The sequence below is a fragment of the Peromyscus eremicus genome, chromosome 5 (genome assembly GCF_949786415.1).
Source record: "Peromyscus eremicus chromosome 5, PerEre_H2_v1, whole genome shotgun sequence".
In the NCBI taxonomy this organism is placed as follows: domain Eukaryota; kingdom Metazoa; phylum Chordata; class Mammalia; order Rodentia; family Cricetidae; genus Peromyscus; species Peromyscus eremicus.
Genome location: NC_081420.1, coordinates 127,098,192 through 127,122,854, shown reverse-complemented (window position 1 = coordinate 127,122,854; position 24,663 = coordinate 127,098,192). Strand labels below are relative to the sequence as shown.

Here is a 24,663-nt window from a genome sequence, read left to right as displayed (position 1 = left end):
AGCATTCTTATACATATGGGCACATGCATGTGTGTGTGCATACACACACACAAACACACAGATACATCACTCAGTAAAATGTTTAATTTAAAAAATGTGTTTAAGTGATAAGGAGATGCTTAGAGTGACTCAGATATGGGGCTAGGCAGAGGAACAGGAGCTAACTGTAGGACATCTAAGTGAAGAGGTATGTCTAAACAGCAAGTCCACATGTAGGGAGGACACTTTAAGACACACTATCAGTCGGGGATAGAGTACATTATTACCAACAATAGCTGTGAGAGCTTGGTAGGAAGAAAAGCACAATGAAATGGTTTTTTGTTTTTTGTTTTTGTTTTTGTTTTTCGAGACAGGGTTTCTCTGTGTAGCTTTGCACCTTTTCCTGGAACTCACTTGGTAGCCCAGGCTGGCCTCAAACTCACAGAGATCTGCCTGGCTCTGCCTCCCGAGTGCTGGGATTAAAGGCGTGCGCCACCAACGCCCGGCAATGAAATGGTTAAATGGAAGACAGAGGTAGAAGATGATGGAGACTGACAGAGAAAGTAGGTAGGGATGGAGGTGGAAATGTGGCCACAGCAATCACAATACTACAAAAGAGAGAATACAGTTAAAATATACAGACACCAAGAGATTCAGCAAAATAAGTGAGAGAAACAATAATCTCTCTGACCCAGCCACTGAAACTGCCTGGAATCAGCCAAGAGCTAGGAGGCAATCAAGGAGTCCCCAGTTAGTGCTGCTGTTCTGGCAGCTTTCCAGAACTTTTTGAGGTAAGTTTGGGCTGGCAGCCAACAGAGCAAGGCACTAGGGATAGGTTCTGAGAGTCATAATTCAGATAGATTCTGCTTCCAGCTTGACTATCCAGGAAGTACACATAGCTCATACTACCAGAGCTGTTTGCCACCCATAAAGACATGCCTTCCCTGCCTTGGTGGACTGTTTTCCCTGGACTATGAGTCAGAATTACTCTTTCATCACATAAATTCTTTCTGTCTCTAGTTCTGTAAGCCAGAAAAGTAACTAATATACTAGGTCTATACACATAATACAAACCATGCTTTTCAAGATCATGGCTACAGATAGAAGGCAGGAGACAGACAAGAATTAACATTGAGAGAGGAGTTTGCTCATATCTCTAGTAACGGGCATTAATATGTTTATGCCAAAGGAAAAAGTAAGTTGAGAGAAGCAGAATGGGGGGAAGGTAGAAGTGGGAAAGATGAGGAACAGAGTCATATATCCCAACAGGTAAGAAAATGCTCAGTGGGATTCTTAAGAAAAGGAGTTAAAAAAAAAATAGAAAGTACATGCACAAAGAAATGTGTGTGTGTGTGTGTGTGTGTGTGTGTGTGTGTGTGTGTGTGTGTCTGTGTATTTCTCCATATGGAATACCTCGAGAAAGAGAGACAACATCTTCCATGAGGTAAGACACAGAGGGTAAGTGTTGATGAAGGGAAGGATGCCACACAGAAACAAAGGATTACCTGCAGGAATAAGGCAAAGAATTGAGAGCTTGTGTCCAAGGCTTGTTTGTTTTTTAATTTTGTATTTTTTTTTTTTCCAGAGCTGAGCACCGAACCCAGGGCCTGCCCTACCACTGAGCTAAATCTCCAACCCCAAGGGAAGTTCCTATAAGATCACAGAGCAGAACTGGCAAGAAGCGAAAGTAGTTACAAGGACTGAGTCAACATGGGTCTACTGGATTTGGGATGGCCCCTACTCACAGTCTGTGGCTTTCTTTAGCTGTATCCAGCAGGTGGAGGAGTACTAGGTATTTTGTTTTGTTTTGTGACAGGGTCTCTCCGTGTAGCCCTAGCTAGCCTGGAACTCACTATGTAGACCAGATTGACTTAAAACTCACAGAGATCCTGCCCCTGCCCCTGCCCCTGCCCCTGCCCCTGCCCCCTAAGTGCTGGCATTAAACACATGAACCACAATGCCTGGCTCAGAGTATTAGCTTTAATGAAATCATTTGCTTGATAACATAAAAGCAGATCACAGAGAGAAACAAAACCATGTAAGAGAAATAGGCAAAAGACTGAAAATGCTAAAAATATTATTTAATCAATGAATCCATGTGACCCATATGGTAAAAAGAGTTAATACTATTTGATCAGTTACTATGTATCAAGCACAATTCTAAGCATTAATATATAAAAGCACTCAATCCCAGAAAAAATTCATGGTATAGGTGGTATTATTTTTAGAAATAAATAATGTTCAACACAGCCAGATGGAGCAGGATCTCAAATCAATAGTCACTCTCTTGGATCCATGCTTTCGAACACTTGCATGTGCTGGTGGTACCTTAATTTCAGCCGGTTTGTAATAGCGTCTGTTGGGATCTTCCAATGATGTTCTATATCCATCTCTCAAGAAACGCTTAAATCCATATTTTCCTTTTAATTTTCTGATCACTTTATCAAGTGTCTGGCTGAACAGAACTTCATCATCCAAGGCAAATGCAGGGTAACTGATGCATGGGAGCAGGGCTGCGTCTGTATTCTAGGGACATTAAGATAAAGAGACTGTTAAGTGTCTGCAGTGACATGACCAACACAGTCCAAGATGAATCATGTCAAAGTTAAGTCAAAAAGCTTATCAAGTGACAATGAGCTTAAGACAGACAGACGTTTCTACAACATGTTTCTGTAAACCTGATAGAAGAGATAACACTTTATTCATCAACAGAAAGAATTTTCCAATTTCAGTATTAGGCTGCAACTTAAAAATTGTAACTAAACAGAATGTAAAAAAATTAATACTTATTACCATAATTAAGTTAACACAGCAATTTGCCCATAACTATGAAAAGTAGAAAATAAACAGAAGGACCAACAAATAACTAAGTAAATTAGTACCCATTAGAATTTATATGGCAGAAGCAATTAGATTTATATTATAGAAATTTGTTTATTGAATGAAAAATAACTCATAAAAAATACTATTCTAATTTCTTAAAGCAAAAAGTTATGCTCACTAAAAATACATGGAAATGTATCAAAATGCCGTCAAAGACTATTTAAATGGTAGAATAAATGGACAGAACATCATTAAATAAACAGATAATGCTTCTTTATTGGTTTTGTTTTCATTATAATCTGGCATTACTCATATAAAATAGTTAACTATTCTATTTAGGGTAGTTTTTGAAGGAGAAAACCATAAAGAATGCCTGGGAAAATGTACAGTCAGGTACAAGAAGTATACAGAAGTTCATCAGACAAGGAGTCAAACATGGTCTGCAACTGTGCCATGCTGAAATAAATTTTTTTTATCTCCCATTATAAAAACAATGAATCCTTTGTTAAAAATAGAAAGATAATGTCTATTTTTCTGTGGTCTAACAGAAGACTCAAAGGACTGGGCAGCTTTGCCTAACACTGTTTACTTCCTGACTAGCCTCAGAGGCTAGAGAAAGTAGATACATCTGCATCACATCTCCTCATCCAGCAAGAACTGTACTATGCTTTTTTGAGAGGTAGATAACACAGAATAAAAACTGTAAACGAGAATTCATTTTAGTTCACTGTACATCATCTCACATGAGAGCGTGATTCTCTGGGTAACAGTGAGCACAATGTCTGCCTGTTGCGATTGTGAGCGTCGAGATCCACAAATATAACTGACCAAGAACAGCCCTGGAAATTGAAAAAGAAACACATTTCAAAGAATTGTAAACCATGTGGTATTCTTTCTGTGAGAAAAGGCAATTCAAGAACTTTCTATCACTGAATGCAATTGCATAAGGAATTATTAAAGACCTTAATTTTCATTAATTTAGTTATTGTATGTATAAAGGATGCTTTCTTTGCCTGCATTCATGTTTGTGCTCCACATGCATGCCTGGTGCCCATGAAGGCCAGAAGAGGGCATCAGAGCCACTGGGCCCAGAGTTAAGTTACAGACAGTTGTCAGCCTCTATGTGGCTGCTGGGAACTGGACTTGAGTCCTCTGGAAGAGCACCCAGTGCTCCTGAGCCATCTCTCTAGCCCTTTATTTTCTTTTTTCATGTTTTCAATATTTTCTGAAACAATCATATATCATTAGATATTTTAATAGTTTCCTCTTATAAATCGTGTTTTGATTTTATAAATTGTCTAATAAATTACATTCATTTTAATGAAGAAATAGTTTAGCTAGTATGATATGAGATAAATCAAATAATTTTGATTTATAAATCTGTGTTGTGAACACCTAAATAATTTTGATTTGATGATCAAACTAAACAAGTTTAGCTAACAATATAGAATTACGTATATAACAATATGTGAAGGTGCAAAGAGACAGTAAGAAAATCTTAAGTATCAACACTAGCAGCTCCTCTCATACCTCTCACTGCTGGCTTCATGAAAAGGCTACATGTATCTAGGGCTATCCCTCCAGTTGAAGATGACAAATCCTAGCTCAACCAGGCAAAGAGATAAAATCCAGTCTGCCACAGGAACCCATTCAATGAAGCATTAGGTTATATAACCTTCCCTACACTAAAAAAAAAAAAAAAACAAAAAACAAAAAAAAAACCTTTGAAGAAAGAACAAGAAATTTGAATAAAAAGACATATATAATAAAAATGTCAATTGGTCTGCAACAACTTTAAGAAAATTTTTGCCATTTAGACAATAGTACATTTCATATTTAACAGTACAGTGTAAATGAACATAACTTTAATGGGAAGCTAAATATTTTAAAACACATAATAATAGAGAACTAGAAAAACTGCTTCCATTACAAAAAAAAAAAAAAACCCTTAAAAAAATAAATGGGGAAGCTGGGCGGTGGTGGCACATGCCTTTAATCCCAGCACTCGGGAGGCAGAGCCAGGTGGATCTCTGTGAGTTCAAGGCCAGCCTGGTCTACAGAGTGAGATCCAGGACAGGTACCAAAACTACATGGAAAAACCCTGTCTCAAAAAATCAAAATAAATAAATAAATGAAAAAAAAAACAGGCATCTTATTTTATGTAGTTTTAAAATCACATTCTAAATTTCACCCCAATTCTACCAAACATCAAAGACTCACACACCTTGAAACTCTAATACCTGGACTCAATCACCTGACTGAAATTTCAAGCCTAGGAGGACCAGACAGGAGATCCAAGTGTCAGACTAACTAGTTACATATGCTTCCTGTTAATTCGTATTCTCTGTGAACATTATTTTGCAAAACAGAATGATTCTTCATTCAGAACACCATCTTCAACAAGTCTTTAATTCTGGCAAGTGATTTGATAATGGATGAGTGAGGCTCTCTCAATAGCTATTCTGCAGCAGAACAGAGTTCTGGGCTCCCTACATTTCTACTGGCTTCAGAAAGCATCCTGGAGTAGCTGCTGTAAGAGTACAACATATTCAATGAGACATAAACAAGAATGAATTTGAATACTGCTCCAGAACACACAACTGATCCAGATTTGAGGCACATGGTGAGAACTTCACATGAGAACCTCACAGCTGGCTTAGATGGAAAAGTAGCACTAAGTTCCCGGGTCAGCAGGAGAAGTGAGGTCCTAAGCCAGGGCCTGAATTTTGGCAGAAGCAGCAGCAAGCAGACACTTAGAAGAATATGAGTGAGTTAGGGGCCTGTGAATACACAAAACAACTGGAGATATAATGTGTCTGTAGGCCAATAACATCTGTCTGAAATTAGACCTTTAAAATATATAATCTAGAAAAGAATAATTTGAAACTAAAAAGGCAGATTTGGTAAATCTCTCTATTATGTGATAAAATAAATAGTAAACTACTATTTTCTGGCCACAAATAAGTACATTAGTTACTTAAATTCATCAAGTATTTGTTGAAATCCCAATTTTCATCTGCCAGCCTTTAAGATATATGTCTATGGGAATATAATCTGATAGGGTCACCACCTGCTAACACTGAGATAGACTACCAGAAAACCCTACCATTTGTATAAAAATATATACCACACTAAAGGCATCATGGCTCGGATTTCTAGGAGGGGAAAATACAAAAAACAAAACTCCAAACCACACAAGGGCATAGACAGCTATTTCCCATTTAGAAGCAAGTCTTTAAAGTCACTGGGGAATTATCACCTGCAGATTTCAAAGGAATGCAGATGTCTCCTGTTTTGAACACGGCAGAACATGAGCAATCTGTCATCACCAATTACAGTCTGACCTCAGTGCATCTGTCAGTCTCTTGCCTCCCACAAATAAAGGCAAGAACAGGAAAAGATGTGTTACAGGAATTATTTGAGAGAAACTCTTAACTTTGGCTATTTGATATTTATTTTATGTGTATAAGTGTTTTGCTTGCAAGTACGTTTGTGCTTCGCATGTGTGCCAGGTACCCACAGAAACCAGATGGGTTGTCAAATCCCCTAGGACTGGAGTTATAGATGGTTGTGAGCTGCCATTTGGGTGCTGGGAATAGAATCCAGGACTGCAGTGGATATCACTCTATATACTGTGGATGTGTTGCTCTGATTAATTAATAAATAAAATGCTGATTGGCCAGTAGCCAGGCAGGAAGTATAGTATAGGCAGGATAAACAGAGAGGAGAATTCTGAGAAGTGGAAGGCCGAGTCAGGAGATGCTGCCAGCCACCACCAGGAGAAGCAAGATGTAAAGTACCAGTAAGCCACAAGCCACATGGCAACTTATAGATTAATAAAAATGGTTTAATTTAAGATATAAGAACTAGCTAGCAAGAAACCTACCATGGCCATACAGTTTATAAGTAATATAAGTCTCTCTGTGTTTACTTGGGTCTGAGTGGCTGCAGGAGCCAGGTGGACACAGGAAAACTCCAACTACACAGGACCTCTGATAGAGCTCTTAACCACTGAGCCATCTCTCCAGTCTCCTGGTTGATTTTTATCCTCTACTTCCTAAAACCACAACTCTGCATAGTATGCTGACTGTACCCAGAGCCTCTTTACAACTAACAGCTCAGTCTCTCTGTCCAAGTTAGTATCTGTCATTGCTTCCTCCAATTAATGCACAAGACGACTGAACTTGACCATCATATGAGGATGCTATGGGATGTCTTTTTGTATGCTGTGAAGGTGTGTTACTCTGATTGGTTGATATAAAGCTGCATTGGCCTATGGTAGGGCAGCATGGAGCCAGGCAGGAAAATCCAGGAAAGATAGGAAGAAGAGAAAGGAGAGGCAGAGAGATGCCATCCCAAAGTCGAGGAAGCAGCACATAATGGCACACAGGTAAAGTTATGGAATACGTGGCGACATATAGATTAATAGAAATGGGCTGAGTTTAGTTACAAGAGCTAGATAGCAAGAAAACTGAGTCATAGGCCATGGCCATGCAATTTGTAATTGATATAAGCCTCTGTGTGTTTATTTGGGTCTGAGTGGCTGCAGGACTGGGCAGGACACAGGAAAGCTTCCAGCTACATGAGGACATGAGCTGTAGTAGTATGGAAGGGCTCTCCTCTCCCCTTAAGCCTCATGACCAGAACAAACACTTCTGAGACTAGTTGAAATACTAGTTGATCTGATAGTTTGTTTCATGTTTTACTTTTTCATGTACACTTTGGTATGTCAACTGGCTGGCTGGTTGGTTTTAGGTTGGGTCTCATCTGAATAGGCTTTTATGACTGTCCTTTTTCTGTATCTATTCCCATTACTACTTGTGTGGCTAAAGGAAAAAGACCTAATTTGCTTCTATTTCTACCTGAAATAATAAATGAATAGCTCATTTAGTAACATTTAGCACACAGTTATTTAAAAATAGCTATGTTCTTGCCTGCAATTTAGAATACCTGAGCATTAAAACTACAGCCTTCTTTACAGCAGGTCAGGAGGAAGCCAGGGTGTCATAACTGCCTTTTGAATTCCTGTAATGCTTCTAATGTGCACACAAGATTAAAAAGCACACTAAGAAACAATATTGGCAGAACATTTATAGCTAAGACTCAAAATGCCTGATTAGGCAAGTCAGATGTTCCAGAAAACGTCTTGATAAAGCACGGTGACTGTATGAAAAGAGCTTGGAGAAGAGGGGGTATGGTGTACAGCATGGTACTTCAGCAAAGCTACACCAAGCCAATCACTATCAGGCCACAGCCAACCTGGACACTCAGCCCCACTCAGTTTCTCTTTGGCAGCCTAGGAAGGTCTGACCTTTCCAAACTGCTGTTATGTTAAACCCCTCTACTTTAATCCAGGATGCCTTGTGAAATGCTAGCGAATTCTTGGTCCATCCCAGTTTGTTAATTTCTTTATCGGGCTTCTTTTTTTTTTTTTTTTTTTTTTTTATCATTTTAGAGGATCCCACCGCCTCTGCACTATCCCTTTGTTACTAAGAACCCCAGGAGCTAGCTGCTAATTACAGTCACATTGCTTTGTCATTTCAGGAATCTACAAACATTCCTGAAGAAAATTAGTCTAGTTCTTGACTCAGAATAGTGAGCTTTCTCTTATTTATTCTCTTTCAGCAACAACAGAATCCACTGTCAGCCATTAGATTCTGTAAGTGCAATATCTGCTTAAAGAGCTCATGAAAATCTAAGATGATTTTCTGGGCTCTGCTCTATATACACATACAAATACACACACACACACACACACACACACACACAGAGAGAGAGAGAGAGAGAGAGAGAGAGAGAGAGAGAGAGAGAGAGATGATTTCAGACATATGATTACAGGAAGTTGTTGGGCCCACAACTTCCCATCCTCACTGCAGACATTACAAAAACTCCCCCTCTGCATGACACATACATTGAAATTCATTAAGTTGAAACCAACATGAGAACTGACATAAACACTATATGGTACATAATGCCAGGGATATGTCAACAATGTGAAACTCTTCAGAAACAACTCAGAGAATGGAAAGGTTATCCAACAACAAAAGTTAGATTTATCAAGTCAGAGGGCTGATATCCAAAGTATATAAAGAACTTAAGAAACTAGCCATCAAAAAACCAAATAATCTAATTAAAAATGGCATATAGATCTAAACAGAGAATTCTCAACAGAGGAATCTCAAATGGCCAAGAAGTACTTAAAGAAACGTTCAACATCCTTAGCCATCAGGGAAATGCAAATCAAAATGACTTTGAGATTCTATCTTACACCTGTCAGAATGGCTAAGACCAATAACACAAGTGACAGCTCATGCTGGAGAGGATGTGGAGCAAGGGGAACACTCCTCCATTGCTGGTGGGAATACAAACTTGTACAGCCACTTTCAAAATCAATATGGCAGTTTCTCAGAAATTTGGAAATCAATCTATCTCAAGACCCAACTATACGACTCTTGGGTATATACTCAAAGGATGCTCTACCATACCACAAGGACACTTGCTCAACTATGTTCATAGCTTTATTTATAATAGCCAGAAACTGGGAAAAAAAACCTAGATGGCCCTCAACTGAAGAATGGATTAAAAAAATAAAAAGGTACATTTACACAATGGAGTGTTACTCAGCTGTTAAAACAATGACATCATGAAATTTGAAGGCAAATGGACCAAACTAGAAAAGATCACCCTGAGTGAAGTAATTCAGATCCAGAAAGCCAAACATGGTATGTACTCACTAGTGGATACTCACCATAACGTAAAGGATAACCTTGCTACAATTTGTGGACTCAGAGAAGCTAAGTAACAAGGAGGGTTCAAGAACAGAAGCATGAATCTCACTGTGGAGGGTAAAATAATAGAAATTGCTCATGGACTGGGGGCGTATTTTGACTGACGAGGTGTGGATGGAACAGGAGGGATCAGGTGCGGGGTAGGATGGAGGAAATGAGTACTGGGAAAGATGACTGGGATTGGGGCATGTCTGGGAAAAGCTGGAGACCTAGTGCAATAGAAACTCCCAAGAATCTATGAGGGTGACCCTAGCTAAGACTCCTAGCAGCAGAAGATACAGAGCTTGAACCAGCCATCTCTTGTAACCAGGCAAACTTCCAGTTGTGGGATTGGGACACCAACTCAGCTACAAAACCTTTGACCAGCAATTTGCCCTGCCTACAAGATGTGCTGGGGTAAAGGCGGCTCAGAAATTGTGGGAATGGCCAACTGGTGATTAATCCAGCTTGAAACCCACACCAAGAGAGAGAGCTTACTCCTGACACTGCCTGGAGGGCCAGGACCCAGATGCAGGATAGCCCAGACACCTAGGATAGAACAGAACATGCCTGGAAAACAAAAGTCAATGAAATGATTCCTAATGATACTCTGCTCTACTCATAGATCATTGCCTAGCCTAACTGTCATCAGAGAGGCTTCAGGCTTCATCCAGCAACTGATGGAAACAGGTGCAGAGGCTTACAGCCAAACATTAGGCGGAGCTCAGTGAATCCTGCAGAAGAGGCGGAAGCAGAATTGTAGGAGCCAGAGAGGTCAAGGACATCACAAGAAAACTCACAGAATCAACTAACCTGGACTCATAGGGACTCACAGGGACTAAACCAACAACCAGGGAGCCTGCTTGGGGCTGATCTGGGCCCTTTGTATATATGTTACAGTTGTGTAACTTGATCTTGTGGGACTTCTAACAGTGGGGCAGGATCTGTCTCAGCCTCTGTTACCTGCTTTTGAGACCCTTTCCTCCTACCAGGTTGCCTTGTCCAGCCTTAATAGGAGAGGAGGTGTCTAGTCTCACTGCAACTTGATATACCTTGACTGGTTGATGTCCATGGGAGGCCTGCCCTTTTCTGAGGAGAAATGGAGGAGGAGTGGACCGGAGGGGAGGGGGAATTGTGGTCAGGATGTAAAAACAAATAAATAAATACAAAAAAGGATACCACCACCACAAAATGAAAGCTAAACTTTAAGTGACCAATTATTTCAAAGCAAAGGTGTTCAAGCATGGGCTGCCACATACATTTCAGGTGATCACAGGTTTTAAGGAAATGACTTTGACAACAGATAATAAAATTACTTAAACAATCAAATAATTTTAAAAAATTTTGTACCTGGTTTCCAAAAAGGTTAAATCCATTAATCGCTTCTAAGGCTGCTTTTGCTAAACCAACCGAGCTACAGAGAAGAAAAGACATTATTACTGACATACCATGGCAAATCTCTTTACGAACAGTCATCACAACCTCCATGGGGGAAAAACACCAGTCCCACACTTCATTATTTTAATTTTATTTTTTATACTAATCACCCGTGGAAACTATTTTTAGACTCTACCACTGAATGGAGCAGTTTCATTTCCATTCATGAACTCAACAAAGAATGGTGAACTTGGGGGTGCGCCCTGTGCAGTCACCGCCTGGCTGGACATCATTACTCAGATCAATGAAACAGGCTCTTTTGGTGTCAACTCTGAGCCTTAAAAAGGAATTTTGTGTGTCATATACTTGTTACAGAATGTGATTTAGCATAGCCACTCAAATATGCACTTTCTAGGATCCAATAAAATCGGCATTACTTTATGTTCACAGAATTACTGATCACTACTCTATCTCTCATTTTGGACTATATTCTCTGTAATAAAGTGAGTGTTATTTCTCTCAGTGTCTCACTCCTTTGGCCTCTCAGATGCTACATATAACAGTGCTGAAAATGACTTACTCCATTAAAAATACAATGTTCTATACGAGTGTTCCAATCAGAGTGAGTTTTTGTCCTTGCTTAGATCATGCCTGTTCCTGGCATAACTGAAGTTCTCATGTCCAGTTTATTTTACTCACTGTACATTTGTATGTTTTACTCAGACCCAACTGCATATATAGCTCACATCATTGAAAATCAACAACCTGTCATCAAGTCAGTATTTCTCTAGTGTAGTTCCCAAGCAGCAGGAGCAGCAGCACCTAGGAAGGTGTTAGGAATGCCAGTTTTTCACTCTTCACTTGGGGGAGGTCCTACTAAACCATGTTTATTGCCCTCCAAGTGTTTGCATGTATGTCAAATTTCAGAAGGATTGGCCCAGTGTGTACCTCAGGGTACAACATAGAAGTTCTATCTTAATCAGAGCATGTGTGACTACCCACAATGGATGGGGAGGGGCATTCACCCTCATCTGAAATCCCAGCACTCTTCTGATCTGGCATCCCCCCAGCATATTTAATTCTGGTCAGATGCATGTAGCTTCCAGGGGTGTTCAAGTACAGTGTAGAAGCTGAACTGAAGTGGGGGTCAGAAGAACCATGCAGCTTTGACGTCATGCTGGGGTGGGGTACTCTGGTGATGCAGTACTCTGCTCACCGTGTTCTTTGAAGTACCCAGAACCTTGTTCTTGTAAGTACAGTGAAGTCATGGTTCACCAAGTTGAACATGGATGCAGGTGTTCTTTGTTCTGTTGTTAGGGCCCTGTCTGGGGTAAAGAGATGTTCACTCACATCTCTCCGAAGAAAAGTTAATCCAGCAGGCTCAGTGGTAGAATGTTCCTACTTAAGGCCTTAGACTCCTTTAGGGAAATGAATGAATAAATTAGAACTATCACACTAAGCTATTTATTACTGCTTTATCAACATTTAAGATGTTTATATAAACTGTCCTTAAGCAATTTATTTTAAGATAAAAAAGTGATTAAACACTTTAAAATCTATGTGGATGGGAGAGTGAAATGAGGATGATATTCCTTGTTCTCATTACGTATAACTAAAAATCCCAGACATTACAAAGAAAACAAACATATTACTGCTCAAAAAGACAAAGAGAAGAAGGCAGACAGGCCACCATCTTCAGAACTTTAGAAATAACAATGCAGTGATTTCCCTGGGTTCCTTCTTTGCCTTATAGAATGACAGCCACAGATAAACTGAAAATGTAGGGAGACATTCCAAAAAAGCATTGACAAACAGGCTCATGGCTAACTACTCTGGAGTCCACAGTGCAGTCGCGGAGGCAAGAATGAGGTGCACGGGAGACTGGCTGTGCAGGGAGGTGTGCTATGACCCTCACACCACTTCCAAACACATGCACATGCTCGCTCTCTCTCTCTCTCTCTCTCTCTCTCTCTCTCTCTCTCTCTCTCTCTCTCTCTCTCTCTCTCTCTCACACACACACACACACACACACACACACACACACACACAAAAGGTCTGCTCTATCTAATACTAAGGACCAGGAAACGCAATCATTTAGACAATGGCCAGCCCACTCAGATAAAACTGTGATGATGTCCTATCCAGTCCAGTGCATGCTATGTCTCAGCATGCTCAGCCTCTGTGATGCTAAGCAAGTAATGAGAGAAAGCTAACGCTGCTGCTGAAGATGGATGGTAAGAGAAGCCCCTTCCAATTAATCATGGTATCAACAGAGACTCTGGACTTTCAGTACCTCAATGATTAAAGAAAGGAATGTTTCTTTCCTATTAAGATGGTGTCAGAAGTGACCTAGTGGGGAGGCAGGCAGTTAAGAGCACCTGCTGCTCATCCTGAGGACTTGAGTTCAGTTCCTAGTACCCTCACTGGGTGACTCACAAGTGCATGTAACTACAGCTCTAGAGGATTCAGTGCCCTCTTCTGGCCTCTGGGGGCATCTGTACACATGTGCACACAAACACACAAATAAATGAAAACTAAGAAATAAATCTGCTGTGGGATGGTCTGTTTGTCAAGTGTGTTGCTGATTGGTCAGTAAATAAATCATTGATTGGCCAGTGGCTAGGCAGGAAGTATAGACGGGACAAGGAGGAGAATAAAGCTGGGAAGTGGAAGGCTGAGTCAGAGAGACACTGCCAGCCGCCGCCAGGACAAGCAGCATCATGTGAAGATGCCGGTAAGCCACGAGCCATGTGGCAAGGTATAGATTAATGGAAATGGATTAATTTAAGCTGTAAGAACAGTTAGCAAAAAGCCTGCCATGGCCATACAGTTTGTAAGCAATATAAGTCTCTGTGTTTACTTGGTTGGGTCTGAGCGGCTGTGGGACTGGCAGGTGAGAGAGGTTTGTCCTGACTGTGGGCCAGGCAGGAAAACTCTAGCTACATAAATCTTTAAAAAAAATAATTAAAAGAGAATGCAGAGTTAAACCACAATTCAACTACATACTGCTAATAAGGATCTCATTTCAAATGTAACAGTATAGGTAGAATGAAAGTAAAAGAATAGTAAAAGGTATATGTCATGTAAACACTAATCAAAAGAAAGCAAGGATGAATATAGTAATAATACATGAAGTGAACTTCATGAAGAGCCAAGAAAATTACCAGAGAGACATTATATGATAAAAGAGATAGGTGTAACAAGAAGAGATAGTAGTGCTAAGTATATATGGACCAACCATAAGGCTTCAAGGTATGTGAAGTCAAAGTGAGAGAACTGAGAAAAATCAAAGGATAGTCACACTGGAGATGTCAATGGTCTTTAAACAGTTGGTGGAACAAGGGGATCAATCAGCAAGGATGTAGGAGGACTTAATGCCACTACCAATGGGAACTGAGATATAGGGGACTTAATGCCACTACCAATGGGAACTGAGATATAGGAGGACTTAATGCCACTACCAATGGGAACTGACATATAGAAGGACTTAATGCCACTACCAATGGGAACTGAGATATAGGAGGACTTAATGCCACTAACAATGGGAACTGGGATAGAAGAGGACTTAATGCACTACCAATGGGAACTGGCTTTTAGAATAATCTATACAACAAGGCAAAACACACAAATATTTTAAAGTTTTATTTCATTCTATTCTATTTTATTATTGTTGTTTGCACGTGTATATAATGTGTGCATGTGTGTGTGCATGTGCACATGCTGGTACATGTACCATGGTGCATGTGTGGAGGCCAGAGGACAAGTTGTTCAAGCTGTTTTTCTCTACATATCCTTATGTGGGTTCTAGGGATCAAATTCAGGTTGTCAGGCTTTCAAAGTAAGCTTTTCACCCATTGAATCATCACATCGCCGCACAATACATCCTTTAAAAGCACATGCTAAAATACACCAATACAGACCATACACTGGCCATGAACAGAAACCTCAAAAATATAAACTAATTTAAGTTATGCTGTGTTCTATGTTTACAATGGAATGAAAGTGAAATTGGTAGCAGAAGAATAACAGGAATTGACTGTTCTCTCATAGCAGTTCTAAACAAGGCACACCCTTCTAATACTCATCGGGCTCACAGAGGACATCTCCCGTAAAATGAAGGAGAAAATGGACATAGTAAATATGACATGTCAAAATGTATATGGAAAGGCTAAAGTAAAACTGGGAGAGAAATTTTATAGCATGTATTTAGAAAAGATGCAAATCAATTATTTAAGCCTTCACCTTAGTTAAACTTTCACCAGAAAAAGAGCAAATTAAACCTATTCAAGGTAAAAAAAAAAAAAAAAAAAAGAAAGAAAAAAAGAAAGAAACAGAAAAGTTATGAAATAATGAACTGATTTTTAAGAAAGTATCACTAACTAAAATTGACAAATATCTAGAAAGACTTGTAAAGAAAGAAAATGAAAGTCACAGTGACCAGTATCAAACACTAGAGACATCAAATAGATAATTTAAAAAAAAACTCCAAACAATTCTACATGTATAAATTTGCCACTTAGAAACTCCCCAGTTCCCAGATAAGCAAGAAAACACAAACTACCACTATTTTTTTAATATGGAATTAACAAATAGGATAGCTCTATAATGGGAGGTGAGAGAGAGACAATATGAAGGAGAAGGAGGAGAAATAAAGAACACTAAGGATGACTGAGATAGCCATAGGGAATTACATTATTTTATATTAACCTAAAATTACATAAAATATGTCTAAGTTTATATGATATATATATATCATATATATATATATATATATATATATATATATATATATATATATATATGATATGAATGAAGTTATGGTTATGCCATTTGGGAAGATAACATCTCCCCCAAGAGCCATAGACTATCAAAAATCCCAGCACCAATCATGAGAAACCTCCTTTAGAGCTGACCAGGGGGCTCCAAGAGACTCCCCAAACAGTAACAATGTGGGCTACTGCTGTTGCCCTTGGTTGCCTTCCAGAAACTGAAGGTAAGACCCTGTTGCTAAAGACGTCACCAACTTTGGACACAGGACTTGAAGGATTCAAGCTTGATCTGCTCCAAGAGCTCCCGTTTGAGGTCAAGCTTTCATAGCATCAGGAGGTGCTATGCAAGCTGCCAACAGAAGAAAGCAATCAATCGTCCTGCCCCACTGTGACACCTATGTCAGGTGACAGGGCAAGATATCCTTAAAGGTACAATAGTGGCATTTACATTTTGGGGGTAACCAACAGCTATCTAATGGGACGTAAAGCCTGATCAACAGGAAAGAAATCATGCCTGGAACTGCAAATCTAGCCAAACTCATAAGGTCATGGATCTTAAGAGAATTTACTGCCTTGCTAACAGCATTCCACATAGGTATCCTTATACCCACAGGTAAATATAGGTCTCACCCTTCATCAAAGAAACTTCTTTTTCCAGCAGATGGAGACCATAACAGAATGCCACAAACAGTCAAAATACAGATAGCAACTGACAATGGGGTGTCCTGTTAATACATCTACAACAGAACTCCTACACCAAAGACTCAGGGAACGTCGAGGAAAAGGGAGAAGAAATATCGGAAGAACCAGAGGACCAAGAAGTCTGCTGTGGACTGTATCTTACAGACACGACAGGAAAGCTACACCCATGAAATCTTAACAATAGGGCTGCTGAAACAAAGTCTGAACAATGACAATGCCAGTTGCCATGTCAACACAGGGGAAATCTCATAGAACCCCACCCTTAAATGAGGAGTGACAGGCAATTAACAACTGCTGGGAGAAGAATTGATCTTCCCCAGGGATGAGCCCCTAAGTGGTTACTATACCAAGTAGTCAGCCCTAAAATAATATACATACAAGCAACACTGAACTGACCCAGCAGGTTGTGTATATATGTGTGTATTCACTTATATATGTAATAACAGTAATTCAAGAAGAGGCCACAAATTTGAAAGAGAATGGATGGCATGGAAGGTGTTGGAGGGAGGGTGTAAAATGATGTAATCATATTTTGATTAGAGGAAAAAATAGTCAAGACAAAATCATGATGATTGTAGGATTTCACTAGATTTATACCAAATATTTAAAATGAATAACTGAACACAATTCTCCCATGTAGAATTCATGTTATGAAGGAAACATTACCTTGACACCAAAAGATATACATAAGATACAAAACGAATCTATAGACCCCTATGACCTATACACCTCTTCTGAGCATATCCATTAAAATCCTCAACATCATTCAACAAGGTGGAACATGAACTCTCATTATAACTAAGTGGGATTTATTCCAGGGATACAGCCTGGTTTAACAGTAAAAAGGTCAATCAATATAATCTATCCTATCAACACTCTAAAACTATATGGTTATATCAACCAATGGATAAAGGGCATTAGAAAAAGTCAGTGTCTGTTCGTGAGAAAAGTTCTCAATAGCTAAAAATGAAATCTGATCTACAGAAATCCCACAGCTAATCTTCAATTTCCAAATGGCATGATTGTCTATGTATGTAAGAAATCCATTAAAAGAGATGTCAAATTTGTCAAAATCCCAGCAGGACTTTTGTAGTTACAGACAAGATTACTCTACATTATATGGAGAATGTTAAAAATAATTGCAGAAACAAAGAAGAAAGTGGAGGAATCAGTTTATTCCATTTCAAAATTTAATTATACTGCTGTCTAATTGTATTGAAGTCCATGTGGTACTGGTAGACACAGATACACAACTCAGCAATATAGAGATATGATACATATGTCCATTTAAAAGTTATTATTATAATAAAGTTATTGGTTATATGTGTATTGTGTGTATACATGCATGTGGACGTATGTACTGTGTGTCATGGCACATGTGGGCTGGGGAGAGAACAACTTATCAGTCAGTTCTTTCTTTGTACTGTAGGTTCCAGAATTTGAACTGAGGCCCTCAGGTAGCATGGCAAGCACGTTTACTTGCTGTATCATCTTGCCAGGTCTATGCCCATGGAATCAGCCAACTAATTAATCAAATTTATTGTCTCATGCTAGTGTTCAAACTCCAGGCCTTGAGCTAGGTAGGTAAGTGACCTACTGAGCTACACCACGCCATTTTATTTTTAAGGAGAAAAGCGTTTCAATGGGGACAGTCTATAACAAATGGTGCTGGGAGCTCGATATCCAGACAGGCAAATAAAGAAAAACAAACCCTCCAAATCGCAACGTAAGTCTCACACTTTATACCAAATTACCTGAAAACGGATCATGAATGTAAATGTAAGATGTAAAACTATGAAACTTTGTGTGTGGGGGATGGAGAAAATCTTCAGGATCAAAGACAATGCAAGGAGCTATCAAAACCACATCAAAAGCATAAACCATAAAATAAAGAATTGCTGAACTGGACTTCATAGGAATTAAAAACTTTCCCGTTACAAAAGTCTGTATTAATATTTGGATGAGCTGGGTGGAGAGAGGACTCAGCAGTTAGCAGCACTTGCTGCTCTGACAGTGAGTCCAGTTCCCAGCACAAACATGGCAGTGCCAGACATCTGTAACTCCAGTCCCAGGGGTCCTCTGAAGGCTCTGTAAGCATGTGGTACACAGACACATATTCAGGCACACACGCATACACATAAAATCATTTAAAATTATTTTAAAGATAGAATGAGAGCTGTGGCTATAACTCAGTGGCAGAGCACTTACCCAATGTGCATGAGGTCCTAGGTTAAATTCCCACTACCCCAACAAACAAACAAACAAACAATAAATAAGTAAATAAATAAATAAAGACTGGTATATAGAATATAAAAAGAACTCTCAAAAATCAGCAAAAAAGTCCAACTAGAACATTGACAAAAATATAAAGAAACATTTTTATCAAAAAGGATATATAGACCACGAATAAATACATGAAAAGATGTTCAACATTATCAACCAATGGGAAAGCCAGATAAAATCAGAATTAGGCATCATTATAAGCTAGCTACAGTGGCTAAAATAAAAACTACTGACGATACCAAGATAGACACAAACTACATCATTACTGTTGTTGGAAATGCAAGTTTATACATGTATTCTAGAAAAGTTTGGAAATTTTTCAGAACTTCGAAAACTAACCATGTAACTACAATATGCACATAATAACTATGTATACAATAACCAGTACTATGCATTGAGCCTAGAAAAGTTGCACTTCACACAAAAACCTGTATGGAACATTGTTTCCTTTTGTGATGCTTGTGCATCAGGCATCAGATCGAAGAAACCACTGCCTAATCCTAGATCAAAACTGCTTTTCTTAGTTTCTTCTTGGCCATGTATAGTTTTTCCTATTATATACAGTCTTTGAGCTACATCAAGTTTATTTATTCTGTACATGGTGTGAAGTAAGATCTGTATCTATCTATTGGTTTGCATGTGGCTAGCCATTTGTTCCATGATTCCATACTGAAAGGACTATTCTTAATTGGGTTATTATACTATCAAAATGAATTGACCACATATAAACAGATTTACTTCTGAACTGTTAATTCTATTGATCTCTATGTCTATTTGTATTGACAAATAATGTAATCTTAAATTACTGTAGCTTTGTAATAAATCTTGTTTTGGTGGAGAGGGGGATAGTTTATCTTTTTATGTTTTGAGTCAAAGTCTTATATAGTCCAAACCAGCCTCAAATTTACTATGTAGCTACTTGAACTGCTAATCCTTCTGCCTGTTTCCACCTTCCAAGTGCTAGTAATATAAACATCAGTTTTGTTTTGCTTAGTGTGGGTCCCAAATACTCAGGAGGCAGAATCGGGCATCATATAAGTCTAGAGGCTGGAACCATTTGTAAACATAGTAAAGGCAACATCTCAAAAGGCAGTGGAGGTGGAGAGGAGGGGCAACTAAATGGCTACAGAACGAATCTGAAAATGGTTTTACAAAAGAAGTAAACACTGCACTTAATAAAAATACACATTTACTGCTTATTTATATTTTAATCTTCTTTCCAAATATAATTAATTAAGTAATTAGACATGCTATAAATTGACAAACACACTAATTTGTTATTCACTAGTTATTTAAATCTCTGGCAGTAGCAACTTATTTCTACTCTGATCTTACATTTTACTGGCAACTAATAAGTATTGTTGAAAGAATTAAGAAATACTTTAATGGACAAGTTATTCATGATTCTATTACTAGTTGTTGATGATATTAGGTAACTGTTCAATAAAACATATGCTGATAACTGCAAGGTGATATCACATTTTCTTCTAGCATTCATTTAAGAAAGCTAATATATAGCAATATTTACTTCAAAAAGTTTGTAGTAAAATGATTTGTTATAAAAATGAAATCATTTCTAGAGAAGATGATAAGATCTGAGCTAGATAATTTATAAGGTATGAGGAAACCTACACACTGCCAGGCAGAAATCGAGCTCACAAACTTCTGCTGAAAAGTTTGGCCTTAGCTCCCTGAGCTGCTCAATCACATTTACAAGACAAGGACCTTTCAGTACTGCAAATGTAACTGATGTTCACAAACAGTTCAGTATGAAAAATGCACAAAATGAAGCAGAAAGGATAGAGACGCTTCTATAATAGCCAAATTAGAAAACAAAATATTTAAGTATTATTTAGTCCAGGCATGGTGGTACACTTGGGAGGCAGCTGCCAGTGGATCTTTGTGAGTTTAAGGCCAGAGCTACTCAGTGAGATTCTGTCTCAAAAAAACAAAACATAACAAAAACAAAGAAAAAAACACTAAGTAGTTGTCTTAAATAATGAATACCACAGGAATCAAACTGCTACTAATCCAATTTTTTTCTTTACTAGAAAACAAGGAGAACAGAATATAAAACTTTTAAGACTTAAAATTGGATTTTAATTCTTTTACTTCTAATGTCATCTTTAATCTCAAATACAAGACTTACTGACAAAGAAGGGATGATTTGGCTGAATGTAAGAGTCTACCTAGGAGTTAATGCTTAGAAAACTTTTCCTTAGGTTAGGGCTTAGGATTCAATGGATACTTTGTAAGTAAAATTGAGTCTTCACCAAAACAAAGGAGAATAGGTTTAAATGCAGCCCCAGAGGTAATGTGAGATACTGGATATGAACCAGGAGTTGTGAACTGACGCTGCTATAAATAGTGACCAAAGTGCCATTTGATCATTTATTACAGGCCTTAGAGAATGAACAGCAGAGAAAGAAGGAACATGGTCTGGTATCATCCCGGCTGTCCTGGGAGACACTAAAGAAAAAACCCAATCAGCAGAGAAAGCAGAGTCCAGCAAATGAGGTTGCTCAGGAAACATTTGAGAGAAGTGGTAAATTTGGAGCAATTCACAGAGCTTCTACTGAAGCCAGGGGAAGGGTGAGGCTGTGCTCCATGGAATTCAGATAAAAGATGAAGAGTATGGTTAAACAATAACAATCTGGGGCTTATCTAAGAAATATTAGGTAAGTTTAGACGATATAGCTGAATGCGAAGGACTGAAACCACAGTGTAGTGGGTTTATTTTATTTTTCACCCTAATGTTCTTGCCCTGGAATCCAGTTCTGATTCTAATTTACTGTGTATAATTTAAGGGGACAACATTATACCCTCCTCCAAACTTTATTTTTTCCCTCTTAAAAGGGGCTGATGCTCTCTATATGATTGAAATATACATAGTCTATAACTCTGCAGTACCACAGACTGCAATTTTTAAAGGACTGATAAGCATAGGTGTCAAAGAAGAGGTCTGTATTAGTCTCAGAACAACAGAAATTAGTGTTTTAGTGGCGCAGAGACAGATGCCTTCCTGCATACCAAGTACAGCTTAGAAGGGCATTACTCAGTGTGCCAGGAGAAGGAAGAGCCAAAACTAAGGCAACAGTCAGATCCCCCATCCTCCACTCCTTCTGCTACAGAGAACTGCAAAGCACAGACACAGGGAATGGCAGACTCCAAAAAGTGAGGAGAGTATAAATACTCACCACAAGCATTACTACACACAGACAGATGCTGATTCCAGAGAATCACAGTGACCATGAGTTTAGAGCAATAGATTTTTTTCCAGAGACAGGCTCACTCACTGGCCTGGGCCTTGCCAAGTTGGCTAGGCTGATTGACCAGCAAGTCCAAACGATCTACATGTCTCTGCCTTCCCAGTGTACCACCACACCCTGAATTTTAACATGAGACCTGGTTATCAAAACAGGTTCTCATAATTTTAAGGCAAGCACTTTACCAAATGAGCCATCTTCCCAAATCCAGCAATAGATCTTGATATTGAATCCCTACCCTAGAAAATGTAAGGACGCTGTTGCAATGGGATTCATATAAATGACAGAAGAGTTCTGTTAGACTCAACTAGTTGTGGTGTTTTGAATAAGAATGGCACCCATAGGCTCATATATTTGAATGCTTAGTCACCAGGGAGTGATACGGTTTGGGAAGGCTTATGAGATATGGCCTGGTTGGAAGAGGTGTGTCACTGGGTTTCAGCTTTGAGGTTTCAAAAGGCTAAGCCAGCATCCCCCTCCCCCTGCCTGCTGCCTGCGGATCAGGATATAATGCTCTCAGCTACTGCTCCAGAGCCATGCCTTTCTGCTTCCTGCCATAATGAAAATGGACTGACCCTCTGAAACTGTAAGCAAATCCCCAATTAAATGCTTTCTTTTATGAGAATTGCCTTGGCCATGGTGTCTCTTCACAGCAATTTAACATTGACTAAAACACTAGTTTTTTTATTTTACAGTGATGTAAAAGAAATAACAACTCAGTAGAAAACATACTTTAAATTTTTACCTTTTCTCAGGTTAGAAATATGTGGTACAATTATACTACTGTGATACTGAACAGCTCCCAGTCAGCCATTATGTCATTATGAGGACAAACAGCTGATAATCCATGATGTACAATATAAGGCAAAACTATGATATTTGGTAGGGTAAATATATTAAGCATATTTTCTACTTATGGCTTGTTTAATCTATGTTAGGCTTATCCATTTAGAAGAGCATCTATATAGATTAATTCAAAGTAATCTGAAATTACGAAAAAACTTAAGGATATAGCAAAGCTAGTGAATTCAGTGATAGTGAACAAATCCAAGTAGGCCCACATAATATGGAGGTCTCCTGTTAGAGAAATCAATGGAAGGTCATGACTTGATCCCTAGCTGGAATCAGCTTTATATTCTACTAGACAGTATGGAAAGGGACTGGTTCCCATGAACACCATGGACCACAGTTGCCTTACTGTTTCAAAATATACTGTTTTAGCATCAGAGATGACACACTTAAAACAGGCATATGTGGATAACAGTTCAGAACCAACGCAGAGGGCTGTAAGAGGGTGTGTAAGGGAAAATAAAATTCTCTGGGGAGATTATAAATTCTTACACAATGAATAATAAGGGTAATGTTAAACTATGAAACCTATCATCCAAACTCAAATGGCAAACCTCATTACCTATCCAGTTGAATAAAACTGCCCTGCTACAGTTAAAATTAATTTTTCATGAAAGAATAGCAAAACAAAAACAAAACCAAAACAAAACAAAACAAAAACCACAGGAAGATTTTCTAATTCTTGAATTAAAATCTGGTACCAAGTTATAAGAAAACCACTGGAAGTCTCTGTGTGTTCACTAGTGACATCTCAAGGTGTTCACTTTTGTTTTTATTATTTTTATTTTGTATTTCATTATTATTATTATTATTATTATTATTATTATTATTATTAGTTTGGTTTTTGAGACAGGGTTTCTCTGTGCAACAGAGATCTGTCTGCCCCTGCCTTTCAAGTGCTGGGATTAAAGGTGTGTACCACCATGCCTGACTAAGATGTTTTAGTAGGGGTTTTCATTTAGAGCTCTTCCTAAGTTTATGATAGCTTCTGTAAATGGAAAAAAAAAATTTGTTCAAATATTTTAGGAGGAAAATAATACAATGGAATCAGACTAGCATACAATTAAATGATTACTAAAGAGCAAGGAAGGGACATAAACACTAAAAAGAAAAAAATTAAAAAACAGTTTGTGCAGATCCATTTTCCTCATGTAATTTACCTGTTGTCTGAATGTTAAGACTAAATTTAGGAGATAGCAGATAGCAGAAATAAAACACATTAGAAATTTTTAATATTTGTCAGACAATGTCTAAACTGAGCATTCCCACAAAATTTCTCTACTTCATTAAACTCAATGATTGCTGCTGTTCTGCTCTACATGTAAAAAGGTTTCATGTGATAAAGATCTATATAGAATGATCTATATACTAGCTTATCAGGATTAATCTGACTGTCCTTTTTATTTCAGTCTTTTGTACTGAAATGTTCTTAAATAAGTGATAAATCAGTATTCTAGATATCACTAATGCCAAGCATTCAAAATATATAGTGTATTTAAATTATTGTAGCTGTGAAGGCAATATAGACTCCATCTTAAGGGAGGTCCACCATCTTAGACCACCTGCTGTACCCAGTTCCAGGAAGAACCTCAGGAATGTGCCATAACAACTTGAACAGATACAAGACAGTATCTTCCTGCAGTCATTCTATTTGCAGTTTATGGCCCTTGAAAATATCTAGATAATCCTGCTGAGCAAGTTGTGGTTCCCTGCCCAAAAGTCCAACCCAATGGCTTCAAATGTGGTTTCGTGCTGAAAGTCTAGAGCAATAGTTTCCAAAAATCACCTTACCCCATATCCCTCCTACCCCATCCCAAGTTGCCAAAGCATGTAATTCCCAGCTTGCGG

At 38.5% G+C, this 24,663-nt stretch overlaps 1 protein-coding gene across 3 annotated transcripts in view; it reads right to left on the bottom strand.

Annotated features, from left to right (window-relative positions):
- The window catches only part of Phkb (phosphorylase kinase regulatory subunit beta), a 206,236-nt gene that overhangs the window by 94,553 nt on the left and 87,020 nt on the right, over positions 1 to 24,663 (bottom strand). For all 3 annotated transcript variants that reach the window (XM_059264496.1, XM_059264498.1, XM_059264497.1), the window contains 3 exons: positions 10,920 to 10,983; positions 3,546 to 3,641; positions 2,308 to 2,505 (listed from right to left, as the gene is read on the bottom strand). In XM_059264496.1, coding sequence (XP_059120479.1) covers positions 2,308 to 2,505; positions 3,546 to 3,641; positions 10,920 to 10,983 — 358 coding nt within the window. The remainder of the gene's footprint in view (positions 1 to 2,307; positions 2,506 to 3,545; positions 3,642 to 10,919; positions 10,984 to 24,663) is intronic.